This window comes from Caloenas nicobarica, chromosome 12 (assembly GCF_036013445.1).
Source record: "Caloenas nicobarica isolate bCalNic1 chromosome 12, bCalNic1.hap1, whole genome shotgun sequence".
Lineage (NCBI taxonomy): Eukaryota > Metazoa > Chordata > Aves > Columbiformes > Columbidae > Caloenas > Caloenas nicobarica.
Window position 1 is genome coordinate 13852329 of NC_088256.1, and position 19493 is coordinate 13871821.

The window sequence follows — 19493 nt, forward strand, 5'->3', positions numbered from 1 at the left end:
TGCTGGAGCTGAGACTGGTGCTGCCAGAGACTTTGTTGTGAAGCGTCCTGTTGCCCTTCAGGCTCAGCTGGACAGAGCTATGTATCAGTAGGAACAGGAAGGTACCTTTGTGGATATAGTCAAGCAGGATGCAAAGATGAAAGCAAAAAAATAATTATGTTCAACTGGAGGTTATGTATGTGTTCTTATTCAGGAGGTTTACCACAGGGCCTTAATTCTTCAGGCTGAGGCAGTATGAGCAGTGGAAGGCGCTTCCCCTGACCTTCAGTGGCATTCCAGTCATGGTGCCCTGGCAAATCACCCTGCTTGCCTGATGCAAATGGCTCCTGCGAGACACACACAGGAGGATGGATCTGTTTAGAGTAAATTCTGCACCCTGTGCTGCCTGTTCAACTAAGAGACATCTCTGAACCCACCAAAAGCCAGGTCACAAATGCTACAGGAAAGCCTTTTGGAGTCACAGTTTAGGAGATGTGTGTTCCATCACATTAATGCAGGGAGTGTAAACGATGCCATAAAAGTCAAAGGTGCCCATTGCTGCCTGTAGCATCTCTTTGGTGCCTGCCGGGCTGGCTTTAATTATGGTTCTCAGGTCTGACTTGCACAAATACATAAACAGGTAAAGGTGTCACACTGTACCAGATGAGAAGGTCATGTTTGCCCAGGAAGTGTAGCAGGTAATTACATACAGCCATAGAAGGCAGCAACCATTAAATGTGGTTCTTGCTACAGCCAGAATTGTTTGAATAGTTCCCTTGGAGATGCCCAGATTAATTTTTTTTATGCTACAGACTTTACTAAGGAGTCCACACCAGATCAGTTACAGACTCTGCTGATAGTACTTCTCACCTCTTCTCTGCATGTTTTTGTGTTGTGCATTTTATTCTAGGATTAATATTTGCCATAGGTTTTACGTAGGGCAAGAATTCCTCTCATAGTTGAATCAGACCTTAATTAGCTGGATTTCCAGTGACCATTCCCAAGAGGTAGTTTGTGTGCAATCCCTCTGCTTTGCAGGTCTTTGTGCACTGAGTCTGCTTGTGTAAATACAGGCTGGGCCACTGGTTATTTTACTAGACTACATGTTGCTTTATAGTTCAGGAGCCCAGCGAGGATGACTGTGGGATATAAACCTTTTTTAAGCCAGCAACAGCTGACCTGGGGAAAAAAATAATAATAATTAAAAAAAAAAAAAAAAAAAAGCAGTGGTTTGTTTCAGCTTGGACAGCCTGGGTGCTCACCCCAAGATGATACTAACAGATCGCTCCAGAGGGCGGCATTGCAGCTGTAGTTTCTGATTTATACGTTGTTGTGGAAGCTACAGAGTGTGCTGGACACTTGCTCCGTTAACTGCAGATTTCCTCTTTGCTTCCGAGAACACAAACGTATCATCAAGGGCAGCAGTTCACAGATTTCCCCCCTTTCCCCAACGTGTACTTTGTGCCCTTTTTTCCTAATCTCATAATTTTTTAACTGTTCTGGCCCCCAGGAACCCATGGTAGGAGCACTCATTCTCCAGGAGCTTTCACTTATTTGGGGTGCACCTGGGGCTACCTCCCACCACACCGGCTGAGAAGAGCTTCACTGGAACTAAGGGAGGAAGTGCCACTGTCACCCCTGCAGTGAGCCAAGTGTGGCCCCAACAAGGTCCTGCTGGTCCCACAGTGCTCCCGTGCGCTTGCACCATTAACAGCTGCTGCACCAGCTGACCCAAACAACTAATTGTTTTTCCTCAGGGGTAAAAAAAACTAGAGTCAAAACAACATGACCTTCATTTTGTAGACAAGGCATATAAAGAAACACTAAGCGTCAGGCAGTACCTAAGGATTCTTCAAGGAAAGAGACACCTTTAACATGATAACTTTACCTCCTGCACAGCAGATGCTTCAGTGCCATGGATCCTGCTGTGACAGCTTGAGGAGAGCAGAGAACAGCAGGCCTTGAAGGTTATGTTGCCAAGCATCATTAGCAAGAAAAGCCGTATCTAAGACAGCTGTCCAGGGAGAAAATTTTTGAAAAAACTATTATTAAATTCATGTATTAATAAAACCCATCTTCCAGTAGCTTCACAGATCCTGTGCTCCTCTGCGTAGCAAGGGCCAAGACAGTTAATTAACCAGAGCTGCAGCCAGAAGCATAGACATATTTCTCTAGAGCACAAGCAGCTTATGGTCTAATTTTCTAGAAGTGTCTTAGGGCAGATTAGTTTCATGCCTGTTGCAGGTATTTGTAACAGGACATCTTGGGAGAGAAAAGAACCACCCCCACCTACATTTCACAAAGAGACAGGACCATTAATGTGATGATGCTCTGCTATTGTGTGGTCCAGAAGGACTTTGCTAAGGTCCTGATAGGCAGAGTAATTTGTCCTTAGCCAGAAAAGCAGCTTGTTAAAAAGCTTCGAGGGAACAATTCTTTCTCTTCATGCCACTCATGTGGGTTATTCTTCCAGTGATTGTCTCCACCTTACAGGAGTGGCATAATTTGAGAACATAATCCCCTATTCCTCTCCTCCCAGGAATCTTAATTTCACTGTCAGAGCAGATCAAGATGACACATCACGGACTGCACAGGGAGCGGTGTCTGCAGATCCACATCCTGCAGCTCAGAGCTGCTGGAACTTCATGGACTGTCCAGAGAAGCCTGGCAGCCACTGGCAGCCGTTAACCGACAATGTTCCTGTGATACTTCAACAACTTCATCGTGCCAAATCCATCACTATGTAAGGAAACAGTCTGAGTTTTGGGAGTGGTAACGCCAGCATCAGATCTGCTTAGCAGCTGTTTAATCTTCCAGTGTTTTACGGACAACCGTCACCACAAGACTGTTGGTCTAATCAGCTAAAGGAGTTTCTAAACTGTGTTTTATTTGTCCAATAAACTTCATATACTGTGAACTGTCTGCAAAGAGTATGCCCATGCTCAGTGGGAAACCCTGTTCCCCTGAAATCTCATTTCTCTTGTGTGCAGTTTGAAAGAAAAACTCAACACATTCAAGACTTAAAACCCCAAACCCTCTCACCTTTCGATTAGCTCAGCTAAATGACAAAGCAGATTCAGGCAGGAATGTATAACACCCCCCCATTAACCACATTTGTCTTCCAGTGACCATTCCTGTTCTCTGCACTTAAAGGTACTAGAAAAAGATACTAGTTGTCTTTCCAACTTCTTTCATCTCTCTAATGCCTAAACACTCTATTAAACTGTAAAAAGATGTTCTGTATTAGCCAGACTATATGTTTACTTAGCTGTCTTTATATCCAATACAGGAACAATTATGTAGCAGCATATAAACTCTATTATTTGATCTGCATTTGTAAAGCAAACTCCCCACAATTCAAGCCATGACCCAAAATACATCTATGGTGTCACATCATCAGACCAGAGTCAACCTGTGTTACAACAACCCAACCAAAAGAGCTGGTTACAGCTGTAAATAGTAGCCCACTTCCTTTTTTTTTTTTTTTTAATTTTTAAGGTTCCTTTTTCTTTTAGGCAAGTTCTCAGTGACAACCTTATACTAAAAAAAAAAAAGCAATTCTTTTTTTTAAAAACCATTGTCAATGCATAAAATTGCTGTGGAGAGATCATATCAATAGTTGCTAAGATCAGTGCCAAAAACCCCCAGATCTGGCACACAAATAATCAAGGACTCTACAAGAAGGCCTCCAAGACAGAGTTCTTTGCAACTCTCTGTTTATTAAAAATATATGTCTCCTTGGAAGAAACACTGATAACCAACTAGTGTTGTCATGATCGATTCGATACTGCCAGCTATGCCATGGAGTACATCATCTTTTTCTCCATGTGACTTGATGAGAGGGAGACAGGCCATTAAAGAAAAAAGAAAAGACAGGAACGGTGTGACTAGCAACTTAAGGACTTGAGTTTCACTTACTCCACTTCTCCAGGGACGGACGTTTGCGGCAGCTGGAGCAGCGGGGCAGGAACCCCGATGCCGAACAGGAACCCATTGCCAAAGTTCGCTCCTTTAGGGTTGGTCCCACTGACAGCAGGATCCTTCCTGCCCTCCACCGCGGCACGGCTCTGTCCCGGGCAGCTGCTCGGTCCCAGCAGGGCTCCTCGTGATGCAGGACAAGTGAAGGCAGCTTCTCACCACGTACAGTCTTACAGCAGTTCTGGTTCACACTGAAAACCGTGACCTGTGCGTGCTGTGCGCCGACACACAGTAACCGTTACCTTCAGGGAAGGGGACAGGCGTCCCACACGTTCACTTATCCCTATAAAAACGGTGGGATGTTGGGCCAGGACTTACCTGCCCGTGCGGTGACCTCCTTGGTTCTGGTGCCTGGCGCAGCGTCTGAGACAGCGCTGAGCAGTTCTGTCAGAGGAGGGTGCTCCGCCACCTGCACCACAAGTGCCCGGTGACACCGCTCCTTCCCACGGGCTACGCCAGTCCCCCCAGCGTTGCACAGGGCTCTGCTCCCATGATGGAGCCTCATTCCAGCATGGAAGCCAAAGCGTCCTCAAAGACAGACATTTCTCAGCTTAGGGCCAACTGTCTCAGCATCGTCACCTCTCTTGAAAAATCCTCGTGCACAGCAGATGGGTGCAGCTTTGCGCCCCCCTGCCCCACCGACCTGCCAGCACAGGGCACCCAATTCCATTTTCTAAGGTGACCTTCAGAGAGGGAGCAACACCCAATTTCAGAAAGAGATTTATGCAGAGATGTCAGAAACAGAATCAGGCCAGGCGGCTGCATGTTTGCCTGACAAGCCCCAGCTCCCGCAGCAGCAGGTGAGGTCCCTGCTGTGCTGGAAGGATGTCCCTGTCACCCGGACGGCCACCACCTGCACCCAGCAGAGCCAAGGATTTAGCACGGAGCAGAGAAGAGAGGGAGGAAGTTTTTCAGTCCTGTTACTGATGTGGAAAAGTGCGAGCGTCCATCCAAGGCACAGCTGGGGGCTCCTCCTGCCAGCGGCTAACGCTGAAGGGAATGTCAGTGTGCTGCTGCCAGCCAGAGCGGGTCATGTCACCTGTGCCCACAGGTATAGGGCCAGCCCAACATCCCAGGTTTTCCACAGCAACACAGGACAGTGAATACATTTGTTTCATGTGGCCGGTGGAGGATTTCCTAACTAAGCACCGCAGATCTAGATTCTATTTACAATAGAGCCAGCTTAAAAAACAAGTTAAAAAACTGGATTTTATACCCATTCAGTTCATTATTAACAAGAGAAAAATGGAATAATGAAAAAAAAAAGCCAACACAGCAACACAATATGGTTTTGGTTTAAAATCAGCTTAAAAAAATAGAACCAAAAGGAAACCTCTCATGCAAACACATAAGGTGGTGTGTAAAACAATGTGCAATTTAATATGTAGTATCATCCATTCTCTTGCTCTGCAGCCTCCTGCTCAGTCTCGGCCTCCCAGCCTCACTCAGATCAGCTGCTGCTCCTTGCTGCGTTACCCTGGACCTCTGGTCCCTTCGGCACAGGCAGCGCGTCAGTCTGCTCTGCCCCACAGGGCCGGGTGGCTGGCAGGAGGCTGGTCCCGATGGGAGACACTTCCAAAGCACCTGGTACCGTTTTGAGCTCTTCCTGCCCAAGTGGACTCCCTATGCCCAGCGGTTGGGACAGAGGAACTGAAAGATCCTTGCAATAATACAATACCTATGAAGAGAGGTCCCTCAGGTTTCCTAGTCCACGTACGTATATATATATAATATATATATAATATCTCTCTATATATTATATATAAATTACATATACAGATAAATAAAATGCTTTCTGCTGCCTTTCCGTCGCACTGTTCAGAGCTGCTAGACAGTTGCACTTGGAAAAATACCCCTGGAGCGCCAGTACTGGCTCATGTGCTCAGAGTCCATTGTTTCACTCACTTCTTATGTTAGTCCTTAGCCACCTCCTCCCATCTTGATTCTTGGTTTAGTTAATAATAATAATAATAATAATAATAATAATAATAATAAAAAACGACCTTGAATGGGTTCTCATCTGTCTCTAATGGAGCAGTTGGAAGGTCCATGCAGGAACGGTGGGAACAGTCACGTGATGAATAAGTTCATCCCAACAAAAGAAACAGGACTAGAAAACTCAATTTTGCGACGATCTAAAAAAGGAGGCAGGAATAGTTTTCATATCCTCCCCCTTGGGGCAGAGGGCTTGGGTGGGGTGGGACTTCGGAGATCTTCTGCTCACAGGGAAGCAGGTGGGGCACATCTTCAGAGTTTTTCTGGGGATGAAACCCAGATGTAGTGCCCAGACTGGTCCTCAATGATCTGTTTGATTTTGCTGTAAATCTCTTCAAGAGAGTCTCCTTGTACGATGGCTGGAAGAAGAGAAAACAAGCAAGACCCTGAGCACCAGGCAGCGCTGCGCCTTCCCTGCCATGAGCTACGGGAAAGGACTTTCACCCCGCAAAGGGGCCGGTGTGACACGGCCAACAACTAACGCATGACACAACTCCTGCCAGAGGAGCTGTGACAGGTGCCCGATGACAGAGGGTTAACCCAGTGTGTCCGAGGGGATTAGCGCGAGCTGATCCCGCGCTGGCAGAGCTTCTCACCCCTGTGAAGTGCCGGACAGGTTCTCCACACCGGGCTGCTAATCAGCTTTGCAAACTGTGTCACGCCGCCGTGCCAAGGCTGCGGGCGGCCGGCACTGCCGCCCCTCCGCTGGCGTGAACCAGGGGATCAGCCGGTCTGCGCCCAGCGCGTCCCCCGAGGTGGCAGGTTTGTCCATCCCCCCTGCTCGGCTGCTGAGGGCTCCTCGTGTTTGGCGCTTCCTCTGCTGCGGGGTGGGAGTCGCAGCCCCGTCGGGCTGGAAGAGGCCGGCTGAGGGCTGTCGCTCCCAGCAGTGACTCTCGCCCAAAAACCAGCGACAGTCGCGCTGTTTAGCATGGACACAACACTCGGCACCTCACTGTGCTTCCTACAGCTCAGGAGGAGGATGCATGTGGAGGGCCAGCGTGCTCCGGTAACTCAGCCAGGACTGTCCTCTAGCATCTCTCTTCCCTCATTACAAGTTCCTGGTGCAGAACGTGCTACAGCGACCATCTCTCTGCCCATTACCCACTTCTTTCAACAATGGGTTTCAGGCAAGAGGGTTCATTCGTGCTCTTCCTGGAAGAGCTCTGGAACTGCTGCCTGGGACAGGAGGCCTGGGGAAGGCTCTTACTCTGTTTGTACCCATACATTTGCTCAGCTGAGATCCATTTTTGGAAAATGCTCTGCTTGGGATTTTTCCTGGTAGCTGTAGGGTGGGTAACACAGGGTTTGGCAGGATTACCACTCCTCAGCTTTAGAAGTAACAGTTACTACACTGGAAGAAAGATGGAAGACCAGTTTCTCTGCCTCTTTGCCTGTCCTTGATTTTCCAGGATTAATCATGTTACAAACATCAGTTCCTTAATGCACAAGGATGCCTGTGTCATGAGCAGCTCATCTCTGCAGGCACAAAGTGCCAGGCAGTCCCTGACTAGCTCTTCAGAAAAGACTAGTTAGGAAGCCAGCCAAACTTCCAGTCTTTTTTTGGGAGATGTTTTGTAACAACTCAGGATATTTGCCACCATTTAAGTCACTAATTTTTTATCTTCCCTCTTTAAAATAACTCTGTTCTCTTTTTGAAAATGTTCACCTTTCCCCGACACAGGGAGTTTTATTTCCTATGGCCTTGTAGTTCCCTGAATCTATGCTGGGCTTCCCCTGCCTGGGGATTTTTTTTATTATTATTAAAGTTGGCAATAAGCTTTCACAAACTCAGAAAATCCTGCCTGACAACTTGCCTCCTTCTCTAGAGCTCATTTACTCTTATCCACTGATGGTGGAGCCGTCCCTTCGCTGAGCCCTGATGGCAAAATGCCATCTCTTCTTTGCTTTGATGAAGCTGGACATTTTCCCATGACCCTGCAGTAAGACAGTGCTGGTAGAGAGGTCACAGCTGCCAGCCAGAAAAAGAAAAGAAATTGGATACAAACCCACTCAGGACACTCACCTGTAAAATACTCTCCAAACTCTTGCTCGAGTTTCATGGCTTTGTCAAAGACCTTGTTGGCCTGTTCATACGTCTGTCTCCGGTTCATCTCCCTGCCGTGTTAAAAAAAAAAATTAAAAAAAATAAAAAGAAACTTAGCTCTTTTTCTTAGCAATGAACAGAAGTAAAAATAGCCCATGGAGCCGGGGTGCCTGGGAAGCCTCTGCACACCAGGAATGGAAGCTGTGCAGGACCCAGCTCTTTGCTGCCTTGGCACTTTGTCTCAACTTCCAGCAGTTCTCATCAACACCACCCCCCCGTTTCACTGTGGCACAGAATTGGACTCAAATGCAGACAATCCTCTGAATTTGCAAGACCACTGCACAAGTCTCCCTGCTTTTCCACAGCCTGTCACCACCCTCTTCGCCTAGGTTTCCTCATACAACACCCAAACAAGCAATTTGATCCCCTCTGGCTTGAGAGGGGGTTTTCCCAGTCCCCTTGGTGCCAGCAGAGACTCATTTGATCCCAGAGTCCATCTCTAGCTACCGAATTCCCTCATAGACAACATTCTCTGCAGCTGCTTGAAGAGTTGCAAGCTCAGCTCTTACATCCTTTCCAGGCTGCGCTCCCCAGGGCCAGGAGCAGCAGGACAAGCAGAAGGTCCCCCTTGGGCACACAGGAGATGTCCCCTCTCTGGTCCCCAGGGCTGCCCTGGCTCAGCCGCCGTCCAGCTGTGAGCCACCACTACCGGCTGTCAGCAGCTGTCCTGGCTGGACTCCGGGCCCAGGTGAGCAGGTTACATCAGGCAAACTTGGGAGCATTTTTAGATTTCCACCAGAGACAACAATGCGCCCAGCTCCTCTTAACAAGGGACAAGTTCAGTGCCAGCAACAACCTCTGCTGCTTTCTAAAAAGCAGAGGCAGCAGACAGACATACAAACCCCTGACATGCCAGAGCTGCTCGCCCTGGAGAGGCACAGAACACAGTGTTGCACTTACATGAGAGCTTCAATGGATTTTGGTTTGATGAAAATGGCAATGGGATAAAGTTGTGCTTGTTGCAACCTCTTGATAGCATTGCCAGACACATCCAGGATGCAGTGTTTCCCCTGGAAAGGAGACAGTCAGGATCAGACCTATCTGCAATCTCCTCTGTGCAGAAAACAGCTTGCTCAGACAGCTGTGCTTACAAAAGAGAGGAGCCACAGAGATGAAACACCAGCCCTGAGACACAACCCAGCTCCCAGTGGCCTTACGTTCCTGCCTGCTTAGGGCAGGACAGCAGCAATGCAAAGGGACTGAACCTTCCTCTGAACACGTGAAACCATCATACACTCCAGTGGTCCTGCGGAGGAAACGTCGCTGCCTTGCGGGGTGCAGCTGGGCACCTTTGCCCTGTGAACTCCCGAGCACGAGGCTGGTGCCGCCAGTGCCCAGATTTTGGGTGGAGTTTGGGTGACAAAGGTAACAGAGGTACCACACCGAGGTGGAGTAACACGGCTGAGAAAAGCAGCCACATGGCTTGGCAGGACTCCAGAGGGAGGAGAGGCAGGTGCCACACTTGCTTAACGTGGTAACAGCCCTTCATTAGCAACACGGAGAGAGGAAGGGAACTGCCAAACGCACCTGGGTTCGGGCTGGATGTGTCCCGGTCCCAGGAATGCCACCTGACACTCACCCTCTCCGCCACTGCCCGCACTGACTGAATGCTCGTCCCGTAGAGGTTGTCGTTGAACTGCCCGGCCTCTATGAACTTGTTGTCCTGGATGTCTTTCTCCATCTGTTCGCGGGATACAACGAAGTGGTAGTCTTGTCCATCCACCTCGTTCTCGCGCCGAGGCCTGGTAGTGTCTGGAGGAGAGCAGGCGCTGTGAGCGAACCGAGGGTGACGCAAGCCAAACCTCCTGGGACAAAACCCACTGGTGCATCCAGCCCCCCCCCTATGCTGTGGGTGAGACCCTGCATGCAGCAGAGACCCTGCATGCAGCAGAGACCCTGCTGTCCCCTCACTCCAGCCAGTGCACCGAGCACCAGCAGGGACTTACGTGGCACGCAGGAACCGAACTTGTGTGGGAATTCGGAGATGAGGTCATCGTTAACTCGGTCCTTTGTTGGCCCCAGGATGATCACCGGCCTCGCGTAGTGAACTGCGAACAAGAGCCACAACCTGAGGCCCCTCCTGCGCTGTGGGCAGCTGACCCTACCGCTGCTTTTGGCATCACCCTGCCCTCTCCCCGCTGGCAGCAAGGGCTCCTGCTCACACGGGCACCCAAAGGTGCCTCCTTTGGGCGACTTTATCTCCTCCTGGTCACGGTTAACATCTTCCCATCTGACTCAAACCATCTGAGCTGCCCCAGGGAAGGTGCTGTGGGTCTCCAGGGTTGGGATCAGCAAAGCTCCTCCATCACTTGGGGCAGGAGTCAGACAACCGGGACAGTTAGGGGAGGATGCTGGCCCAGGCTGCCCAGAGAGCTGGTAGATGTCCCATCCCTGGAGACATTCAAGGCCAGGCTGGATAAGGATCTGAGAAATCTGATCTAATTGAAGATGTCCCTGCTCATTGCAGGGGGTTGGACTAGATGAGCTGTGAAGGTCTCATCCAACCCAAATTATTCTGTGCCACGGAGCTGGGGGAGTGACAGCAGCCTAAGAGTCTGATCCTAGCTTCTGGCAAGGAGAGACCACTGAGGCTGGGACTATTCAGCCTGAAAAAGGATCTGCAGGGATTGGGCACTGAGCAGAGTAAATGCTGAGGGCTGGGGGGTTACTCTGCAGCAGGGACCTGGGCAAGGCAGGGAGGGATAATCCCGTCCTCAGCTGGGGACTAAAGCCCAGCGCAGTTGGGTCTTGCAACCCAGACCAGGTCACAAGTCTTTTCTGCTAACTAAAAAGGGGTGATCAAGGCCAGGGAAAGCCCCATAAGGTAGTGTGTATGCCCAGCTCCTTGCTGCACACAAGAAACTCCATGTGTGTTCACCCGGTGCTGTGCTGGTACGACACAGGAGGGGGAGGTTGCACCGGTTGCACTGGCTGTGCGGGGAACACCGGTGCCCATGCTGGAGCAGGCACGGGGCAGCTCAGCGCCAGGACTTACTTTCTTGCCGTGTCACTGGCTCATAAGACAGGATGGTGTCCTCTTGTCCTTCTGCAACAGAGCCGGGGAGAGGCAGGTGAGCACTTGAAGTTTTCCAGCCCCTCCACACCCACAAGGACCTGGATCCTGTCCCCACCAGCCTCCTGCGGCCCTGGGGACATCTCCAGGCTGCCCGTCACACCAACAGCTGACACGGAGCGTGACGGGTATGCAGTCACCAGTCCCTGAGCCATGTTAATCATTCACATCCCAGCCCTGGGTCAAGCCTTCTGTTTCCCTCCCCACTGACGTGGGTTTGGGACCCACTGGGATGCACCGTCCTTCCCTCAGGGTGGACATGTTGCAGAGATTTAGAGAACCCGTTGGGGATAAAGAGAACATTTGCTGCAGCTGGACCCCCACAGTCTTGTACAGGCTTGGGCTACATGAGCCACTTCTGCTACAGATCCAGCCTCTGGCCATTGCTTCCTGCCACAGGCACTGAGGATGGGGGATAACATGGACGTGGAACCCACCACCCAGCCCTGGAGCAGAGCGCTCAGCCAGGAGAGAGCAGGGAAGCAGGCAGGCTCGCTCCTGCCTCCCCAGCTCCTGCTTCCCCCCGCCCTGAGGAGCGAGCTGGCTGCAGCGTCTCAGTGTCACCAGCAAGAAGGACCAGCCTCCAAACAGAACCACCACTGGGGGAAGACAAGATGGAAGTGCCAAAACATGCACACACATACATGCACAGGGCTGGGAGAACAGGCGAGACACACACTTACTGGAACTGCTCTCGCTGTCACTGGTGTTTGATGTCACACCCTCTGCAAAGCAACCAGAGAGAGCTCCTTCAGCAGGAGCATGGGGACAGCCCAGTTGTCACCCAGCACGACTGACCCAGGGCAGTGCAGCACCGGTCTCCCAAAACACCCGCACCCCAGCACCTGGTGAGATGAGCCTGTGCCACGTGGGCAGGGCAGCATCTCTCACTCTTTGCTGGGAAACCAGGGACATGCAGGGGGACGCTTGGCTGCTCCAGGAGAAGGCTGGGATGCCGGGAAGGGGCTGCCTGGCAGGTGTGGGCAGGTCTGAGCTTCCCACACCGAGGGAGGGAGGTGGGGTGCATGGGGAGGAGGGTGCTGGGGTGCAGCATGCACATAAGAGGACACGGCTCCACACCGGCATGGGGATAGGGGAGCCTACCTCTGGGGACAGGGCTGGGACTCACAGAGACAAGACAGTGACAAGATAGGACAGAGATTGGAGTTTGGCTTGCTCAGGCTGGTCCCAGTGCTGCAGCCACCCCACAGAGGCTCGCTGGCCGCTGCGTGCCCCAGTCGGGCTCTGCACTGCTCAGGGGCGTGCAGAGCTCAGCAGGGGACTCAGACCCAGCTGGGAGGGCCAAGGGGCTCCCGGCATTGTTGTTTTGCAGCTCTGGGTATATGGCCACAGAGGCAGGTGGCAACACTTCAAAACACTATCACCCATCCAGCTAAGAGGGGACCCATCATGGTCACAGCCACCTCCTGCCCGCACTGACAGCAGCTCTGAGTCTTTGAGCACTTAACCAACCACCAGCCCAGCCAGGAGCAGGAGGAAGAGGAAGATGAGGAGGCATAGCTCACCCCGGGTGTGGTGGGCAGCCCTCAGCTGGGCTGCTTAGGGTATGGAAAACATTCCCAAGCAAACCCCCCACCTTCTCCTGCGTGCAGCAGCAGCACCGCTTCACACCCAGCAGCCTCCGCTGGCAGATGTGGCATTCCCTGGCAGACACCCCGACACACACGGCATTCCCTGGCAGAGGAGCAGCGCCCGTGGGGCTCTTCCTTCCCCGCACCCCGAGAAGCGCAGCTGCCCCAGCCGGAGCCCAGCCGTTCCCCGGGCACCACCAGGCATGCCAGTGATGGAAAGTGTGAAGATGCACATTGAAATTCAACTTACTCAGGTTCTTTGCTCCATAATAATCGTCACTTAACCCAGGGAAGTCCTGATTTCACAGACAGCAAGAAGGGGAGAGGGGGAGAGAAGAGAGCGCAGGAGAGGGCAGTCAGAGGGACAGGGGAGACAGAGCCAGACCAGCATTAGTGACAGGTGTGCAGAATGGCCCAGAGCTGCAACTGCAAGTGAGGTTAAATGTTTTCAGAGCTGACACCATCAGCCCTCTACCAATGTCTCACCTTGTGCAGCTGGACCGCCCCCACCCCCAAGCTCATCCTCACTGCCAAAGATCCCCCAAGGGCCACCCTGGGTCTAGGGAGGGCAGGGTGGCCACAGCAGCATCAGCTGGCACCAAGCGCTTGGAGCACCGAACTGCTGGCAGGGGGACGAGGTGGTTCTCCATGGGCTGTACTGGTGGGACACAGCAGCTCTGCACTCCCCTGGAACAGCCCAGCCACACCAAGGGTAGACACAGCACAGCTAGTTCCCTAACGTGGGGCAGGGTGGCACGTTTTTCCCCATCTGTCCATGCCCCAGTGCTTGCACGGGCTGTGGAAACATGGGGGAAGGACCCCCCACTGCAAACTGGGATGGACGGCAGCAGAGCACGGGGAGGGAGCTGGCTGCTGTGACACGGGCTGTCAAAGAGCGTTGCTTGCCCCAACCCTGTGCCATACATCACTGCAGGGCTGGCCAAGGGCAGTGTCCCAGCGAGTCCCCAGCTCCAGGATGGGGCTAAGTGGAGTCCAGCCACATCCAGGAACTACGAGAGATATGCAGACACACAGGCCTAACCTTCACTGCAGGCCAGAGGCTCACGCTGGCTGCCAAGCTCACTGGAAGCCGGTGCCAGGCTGGCACGGGCAGCACAGGGATGAGGGCGGCCCCAGAGCAGCCCGGCATCAACCTCCTGCCTCTGCATCACCCCAGGAGAGACACAGGAGGGAAGGGGACATGCTGTGCCAGCGCCAGGGCAGAAACACTGCTCTGCCTTGCCCACATCCTCTTCCCCAAGGTGTGAGGACCACAAGTCTGTCTGGGACACTTGCCAAAGGAGTGGATGCAGTTTAGCATCTGGCAGGATGAGGGGCTGGGTTCGGCATGCAGCTCCAGTGCTGCCCACATCAGGATTTGGGGCAACAAGCTGGATGTTCTGCCTTCGCTGGGAGTCCCACAGTGCTGCCAGGTGAGAGCTGGGGACCCCACAATGCCTGCAGCAAACTACCCAAGATGTGCCTCTGTCACGGGTGGGCAGCTCCTCCAGCAGTGAGGGCACGGCTTCCCCGTGCCCACAGGGTCTAACCCATGGGAAGGGCTCTCAGATGGGAATACGTAGCTGCAAGTCTGTTCTCAGGGAGATGGGGAGCACAGACCCTCAGGCCTGAGAGGGACAGGAGAAGCCCTGCTGGAGGCGACCAGCCCCTTGCTCGGAGGGGAGCAGCCCCTGGCAGGCAGAGGGAGGGAGCAGAGCCCACAGCAGAGAGGGGAGAGCAGGGAGAGGCAGAGCAGGGGGTCAGGCGGATGAAAAGATGAAGACATTGAACATGGAAGTGAGAGAGAAAGAGAGTGCCAGCCCGCAGCCGCTGCTTTTGTTTCAAGCTCCAGTTTCTCCCTAGCTGCTGGCATGACTGTGGAGCACAGATCCAAATGCGAGCAGATGCCAGGACCCCAGCTATGGAAACGTGCCGAATCTCTCCCCTCAAGGCAAGGGACCTGAGAGTCACACGCTTGCCCTGTCTGGCCAGCTGCTACTTACGTTCCTGTCCGCTGCTCTCCTGGGCCAGGTTCTCTTTGCTCTTGTAAAATGGAAACTTTCGAGAGAGGCGGAAACTCTTTTTACGTTTCGTTTTGATCGACTGAAGAACATGGAGATGGAAGGGAGGACAGAAAAAACAATGGTGTTTAACGCATGTGGGAAAAATTAAAATGAAGAGACAATGAGGAGCTGTGGCAGGGCAGTTACCCTCAAAAGAAATCATGGAGATTACATGAAAACTGTAATGCAGGAAAAAAAATTAAGCATGTAGAAAAACATGATAGGGATGCTGGGAAGCCAATGGAGCAATCAGCAGCTCTGCAGGGGTAGCCAGGCCGTTCTCCCTTCCTCGTCTGCTCACCAAGCGCTCCGCATGAGGGGTGAGGGCAGCTGCCTGCACCGGCATGAGCTGCCTGCAGTCAGCACCAGCCATGGGCTGTGGTGGGATGGGCTCTGCTCCCCCACCACTCCAACCAGTGGTCTTTCACCTGCCTGGGGCAGGTCCAGTTGTGCTGCTCTTGGCTTTGGGATTTCTCCAGCTGCCCCACCAGGAACTCTGGCTGCTGGGACTCATCCTGCCCCCGCTAGCTACCGGCCCCAGGTGTCCCGCTGAGCCCCAGCTCGGCACTTACCCTGTTGGACTCAATCATGCCGGTCCTGGCGTGGAACTTCACTGTTTTCAACCGTGCTCTCTCCTTCTTTTCCACCCTGATTGGAAGTTAAAGTGGAAAAAGAGCCTCTAGTCCCCTGCATGTGCCCTCTGTGCTGCCTGCTCGGCTCCCCAGGCAGCTCAGTGCACCCTCAGGTGGTGGCCTTGCTGGCAAAGGGCAGCTCCTTGCCAGAGAGGGACAGAGGTGGAGCTTCTGCCTGGGGTCTGGCCAAGGCCAGAATCTGCATTAGCAGGAGAGGGGACAAATCAGCCTGTCCAGGAGGTGAGGGCTGGAGGACAGAGATGGGGCTGGCTCTGCAGACGTGAAGGCAGTGCCAGGCAGCTCCTCTGCTCCCTGACACTTCCCCTCTCAAGGGACCTGGCTTGCAGAGCTGAGCACGTTGTCAGACACAAGGAGCAGCCCACAGTCACTGCTGTGACTCCACTCTCACTTGGAGCCCTGGACTGGCTAACACCAGCTCTCCATCCCCATGGGGACCACAAAGGGAGCTGAGTGCTTCTCTCTTCACCTGGAGTCCCACCCAGCTTTAGAGAACACCACCCCAGGGAGACCTGCACACACCTCCAGCTTGCGACCATGGTGCCCTTCACACGACACAGCCACAGAGAGGCAGGTGGGCTGGGACCACAAGGAAACCCCACCCTGAACAGACTCTCCCCGAGGGCCGCAGGGCTCACGGAGCCTGGGGAGCTCCAGGAGGCTCCACGCGTGACAGCTGCTGCTGATGGACACTCACCTCTTCTTGCTGGGGATGACCCCGATCTGCTCGCTCTCGCCGTGGGGTGTGACGAGCCTGGCCTGCCACCACTCATCATCAGAGGCATTGATGACATGCAGTATGTCCCCGTAGGAGAAGCTGAGCCCCTGGCTGGGCAAGCAACTGTCCCGGGTCCGGTCGTAGTCAAACAGGGCTCTGCGGAGGGGCAGAGAGAAGAGCGATGCCTTCCCTGGGCACAGCCAAGCAGTGAGGGCAGTAGCCCTCCTGGGGCACTGTCACCTTCATACCTTAAAGGATTAAAACCCAAACTTTGCGGAAGCCTCCTGCTGAGGCAAGGGGCGTCATGCAGCCACCAGCACACCCCTGAAGCATGCAACACAGGAATAACAGCGCTGGACCAAAACAACTTGCTCTTGACCTTCACTGCAAGGGGCAGACGAACCGCAGAGGTGTCAAAGGCAGCTGTGGTTAGTGAGCAAAGCTCATGCAGCCCCGAGAAAGCAGCAGCGTGCAGGACGCCAGTCCTCCCCAGAGCTACAGGGCCAAGGAGTGGGATGGGAACATCAGACCCTGGGGCTGGTGGAGTGTCGCACAGACGGAGACTGCAGGGCGCTTTGAGCATGCATTTTGTTTACATATGGGGGTACGTTAGTCCAGAACCTGTGAATTAGGAACGTATCTGAGGGTATATATATCTGCTTCTACAACCGAGCCTTTCCAGCATCCTAAATACTTCCCCTGAAAACAGTTTATTTAGTCTAAAATTACCTTTGATATTAAACTAACCAAACAGTGTTTTGTTTTAATAACTAGAGGAGCACTAATACCCTTCCTGCGCACACTTTATCACACACAGCACTGCAGCCTGTACCCACAAGTTGCTCTCAGTGGCTTCATGTGCAACTCCTTCTACTAATGTCAAACCTCAAACCACGTCTGCTTTGATGTATCCACTTTGCAACAAACCCAACCAAAGGAACAGTCACTAAAAGCAGCAATGCTGGCAGCACAACCCCTGCGCTCGCTCCTGGGACATCAGCTCTGCTCAGCCCCAATCCCGACACAATCCTAGGTGCTGCAAACACTGGCTGGCTGCTGGTTTAATCCTGGCACTAACAAGACTTCCTCAACCAGGAGAGACACCCTCTGTCCTGCTCCTTACCCCTTTCTGCTGCAGGGACTCCTCAGGGGGCCTGAAAGCACAGGGTGCAAATGGGAAGGCTGAGGGACCATGCGGCAGGTCCTCAGGGAGCAGCAGAGCTTGGAGGGCACTTCTTCAGTCAGATCCCTGCTCCAGTGCTACCAGGCGAGTGCTGGGTGATGAAACCTTTTGGGTCACTTGGGACTGGGTCAAAGCAGCTGGTCTTGAATGGGGAGCAAGAGAAAAAGGGCTGCCCTGTGGCTTGGAGAAAGCTCTTTGGGACAAGACCCGATGCAGCCCTATGCGTCCAGGTACACCCAGCCAAGAGATTGCTCCCCCTTTCCCAGCCTGCTCAGGGCTGGGGCAGCTCTTGTGCTCGGTCCCTCTGCACCCCAGCACGCTGGAGCTGACAGCAAAGCACCATAGGGCCCTGAGGCTGGCGATAAGCAACCCTTGCAGGCAGCTCCTGGCCAAAAGAAAGGCTGCGTGCGGCCGGCAGGCCCCTGCCAGGCCAGTGCTGTCAGGAGCAAAGCACGAGCCAAGGCCCCAGGGAACTGGTCAGGCCGGTTCCTGAACCAAGATGGGCTGCGGGGCGCCCTGCCCACACCTCGCACCCTGCCCGGCGCTGGCCCTGCGGCTCCTGCCTCCTCCCACAGCAGCCACCAGCATCCCAGGGCCGGCACAGCAAGGTCTGGGCAAGGGCTGGACACCTGCAAAGCAGCGGGACGAGGCATTTGCTTCCCCGAGGCATGATGCTTCTGGAGAACAGCCCCTGGTCACGTTGGCACCCAGGACCCGCCGTGGCTGGGTGCTCCCCGGGGCACACAGAGGCCTGATGGCAGCATGATGGCTCCGCTCTCCAGCTTGCATGGCACTGCAGGAGCAGGCAGGAGAGCAGATGGTTTGGCTGGAGGGCAGGGGAGCGGTGCCAGGGACTCGACATGGCCCCCTCCCAGTGCCCGGGCACAACGCCTGCGTGACCCCCGTCCCCGCCCGGCACAGCCCCAGCGCCAGCGGACTTTGCCCCGCGGCAGCGCAGGCGGCAGGCAGGCAGCAGCAAACCTGCCTCGTCCCTGCCCGTGCTGCGCAGCTGCAGCCCCAAAACACATGGTGAGCACCAGCACCCGCAACTCGGCTCCGGCAGGCACTCGGGGTGCCTGGCTCCGGCCCTGTCAGCAGCACACGGGGTGCAACGCAGCCTCACGGGGCTGACTTAAGCAGCTGGGTAGCGAGTCCTGTAATTGGTGTCCTGTCCGCAGCGCAGCAGCAGCTCAGCTGGTTTCGGCTAAACTGTGCTCGAAACTACCCCGCCCAGAAGGGCTGGGGCAGCCCAGGCACCCGGCAGCTCTTGCAAGCGCATTTGCGGGGTGCATGGCTGCCAGAGCTGGGGAAGGCCAGGAAGGGCCATGCAGGGGGAAAGCTCTCCCCTGCGATCACCCTCTCAGCAAGGCACAGCCTAGCTCCTGTCTGAAGCCACCTGGGTTTATGTGAGGGGACACAGTAATGTGGAGGCCGCTGAAGCCACTTAAGGGGATGCAGCAAGAGATGCAAGATGCTACAAGCAGCCCAAAGGCAGTAGGGAGCTCTCTGGCTCGCAGGCATGCCCCGAGATGCGCAGCACCTATCCAGGCAGGGAACAAGAGACTCATAGGCTCAACTCAAGCTGGACTCAGCCTAAACCCTGCTCCACTCATGAGTGTGTCCATAGGACAGCAGGGGAGCAATGGCCAAACTAGCAATGTTTTTCAACACGGGGCCCAGCTCATTGCATACCCCCACCATGGAGCCCAAAGATGCTAAATCAAGCAAGATGCCTGCAGAGCCTCACAGGAAGGCATGAATGGCAGGAACCCAGACCTGCAGCTCTCCCCTTCTGCCAGGCCGGGCTTGCAATGGGTCCAGCAACAGCCTGGTGCAGCCTCGGCCCTTGTCAGCCTTCCCACAGGGAAGGAGAAGCATCCTCTCCTCCTGCCAGCCCCCACCTGCAACATGCTGTGCAGGGTGAGGATTTACAGGATTATTTTAATTACCAAGTTAAAATTACTCATTAGCTGTCACCTCACTAGCACTGTGGTAGGCAGGAGGTGGCAGGAGGCAGCAAGTGAGCAGGGGCTGACCTGGCAGTGCAGGACTTGCAGCAGTTAGAGCTGCATGGCTACTTAACCCCTGCCTGCCCTGCGCCTGGCTCCAGACCAAAAGCACATAGAGGGCTCAGAGCAATAATCTTCCTAAGAGCTCA

General features: G+C 53.8%; 1 protein-coding gene across 7 annotated transcripts in view; it reads right to left on the reverse strand.

Moving 5' to 3' along the window:
* Positions 1-5323: 5323 nt before the first annotated feature.
* The window catches only part of DLG3 (discs large MAGUK scaffold protein 3), a 78567-nt gene continuing 64397 nt past the window's right edge, over positions 5324-19493 (reverse strand). For 3 of the 7 annotated variants that reach the window (XM_065643594.1, XM_065643593.1, XM_065643592.1), the window contains 9 exons: positions 16132-16308; positions 15357-15432; positions 12972-13017; positions 11052-11102; positions 10003-10104; positions 9636-9808; positions 8957-9066; positions 7976-8067; positions 5324-6311 (listed from right to left, as the gene is read on the reverse strand). In XM_065643594.1, the coding sequence (XP_065499666.1) occupies positions 6205-6311; positions 7976-8067; positions 8957-9066; positions 9636-9808; positions 10003-10104; positions 11052-11102; positions 12972-13017; positions 15357-15432; positions 16132-16308 (934 nt within the window). In that variant the 3' untranslated portion in view covers positions 5324-6204. Of the gene's footprint in view, positions 6312-7975; positions 8068-8956; positions 9067-9635; positions 9809-10002; positions 10105-11051; positions 11103-11812; positions 11855-12971; positions 13018-14724; positions 14825-15356; positions 15433-16131; positions 16309-19493 lie in introns of all 7 variants that reach the window. The other 4 variants (XM_065643589.1, XM_065643596.1, XM_065643590.1 and 1 more) reach the window with 3 other exon arrangements.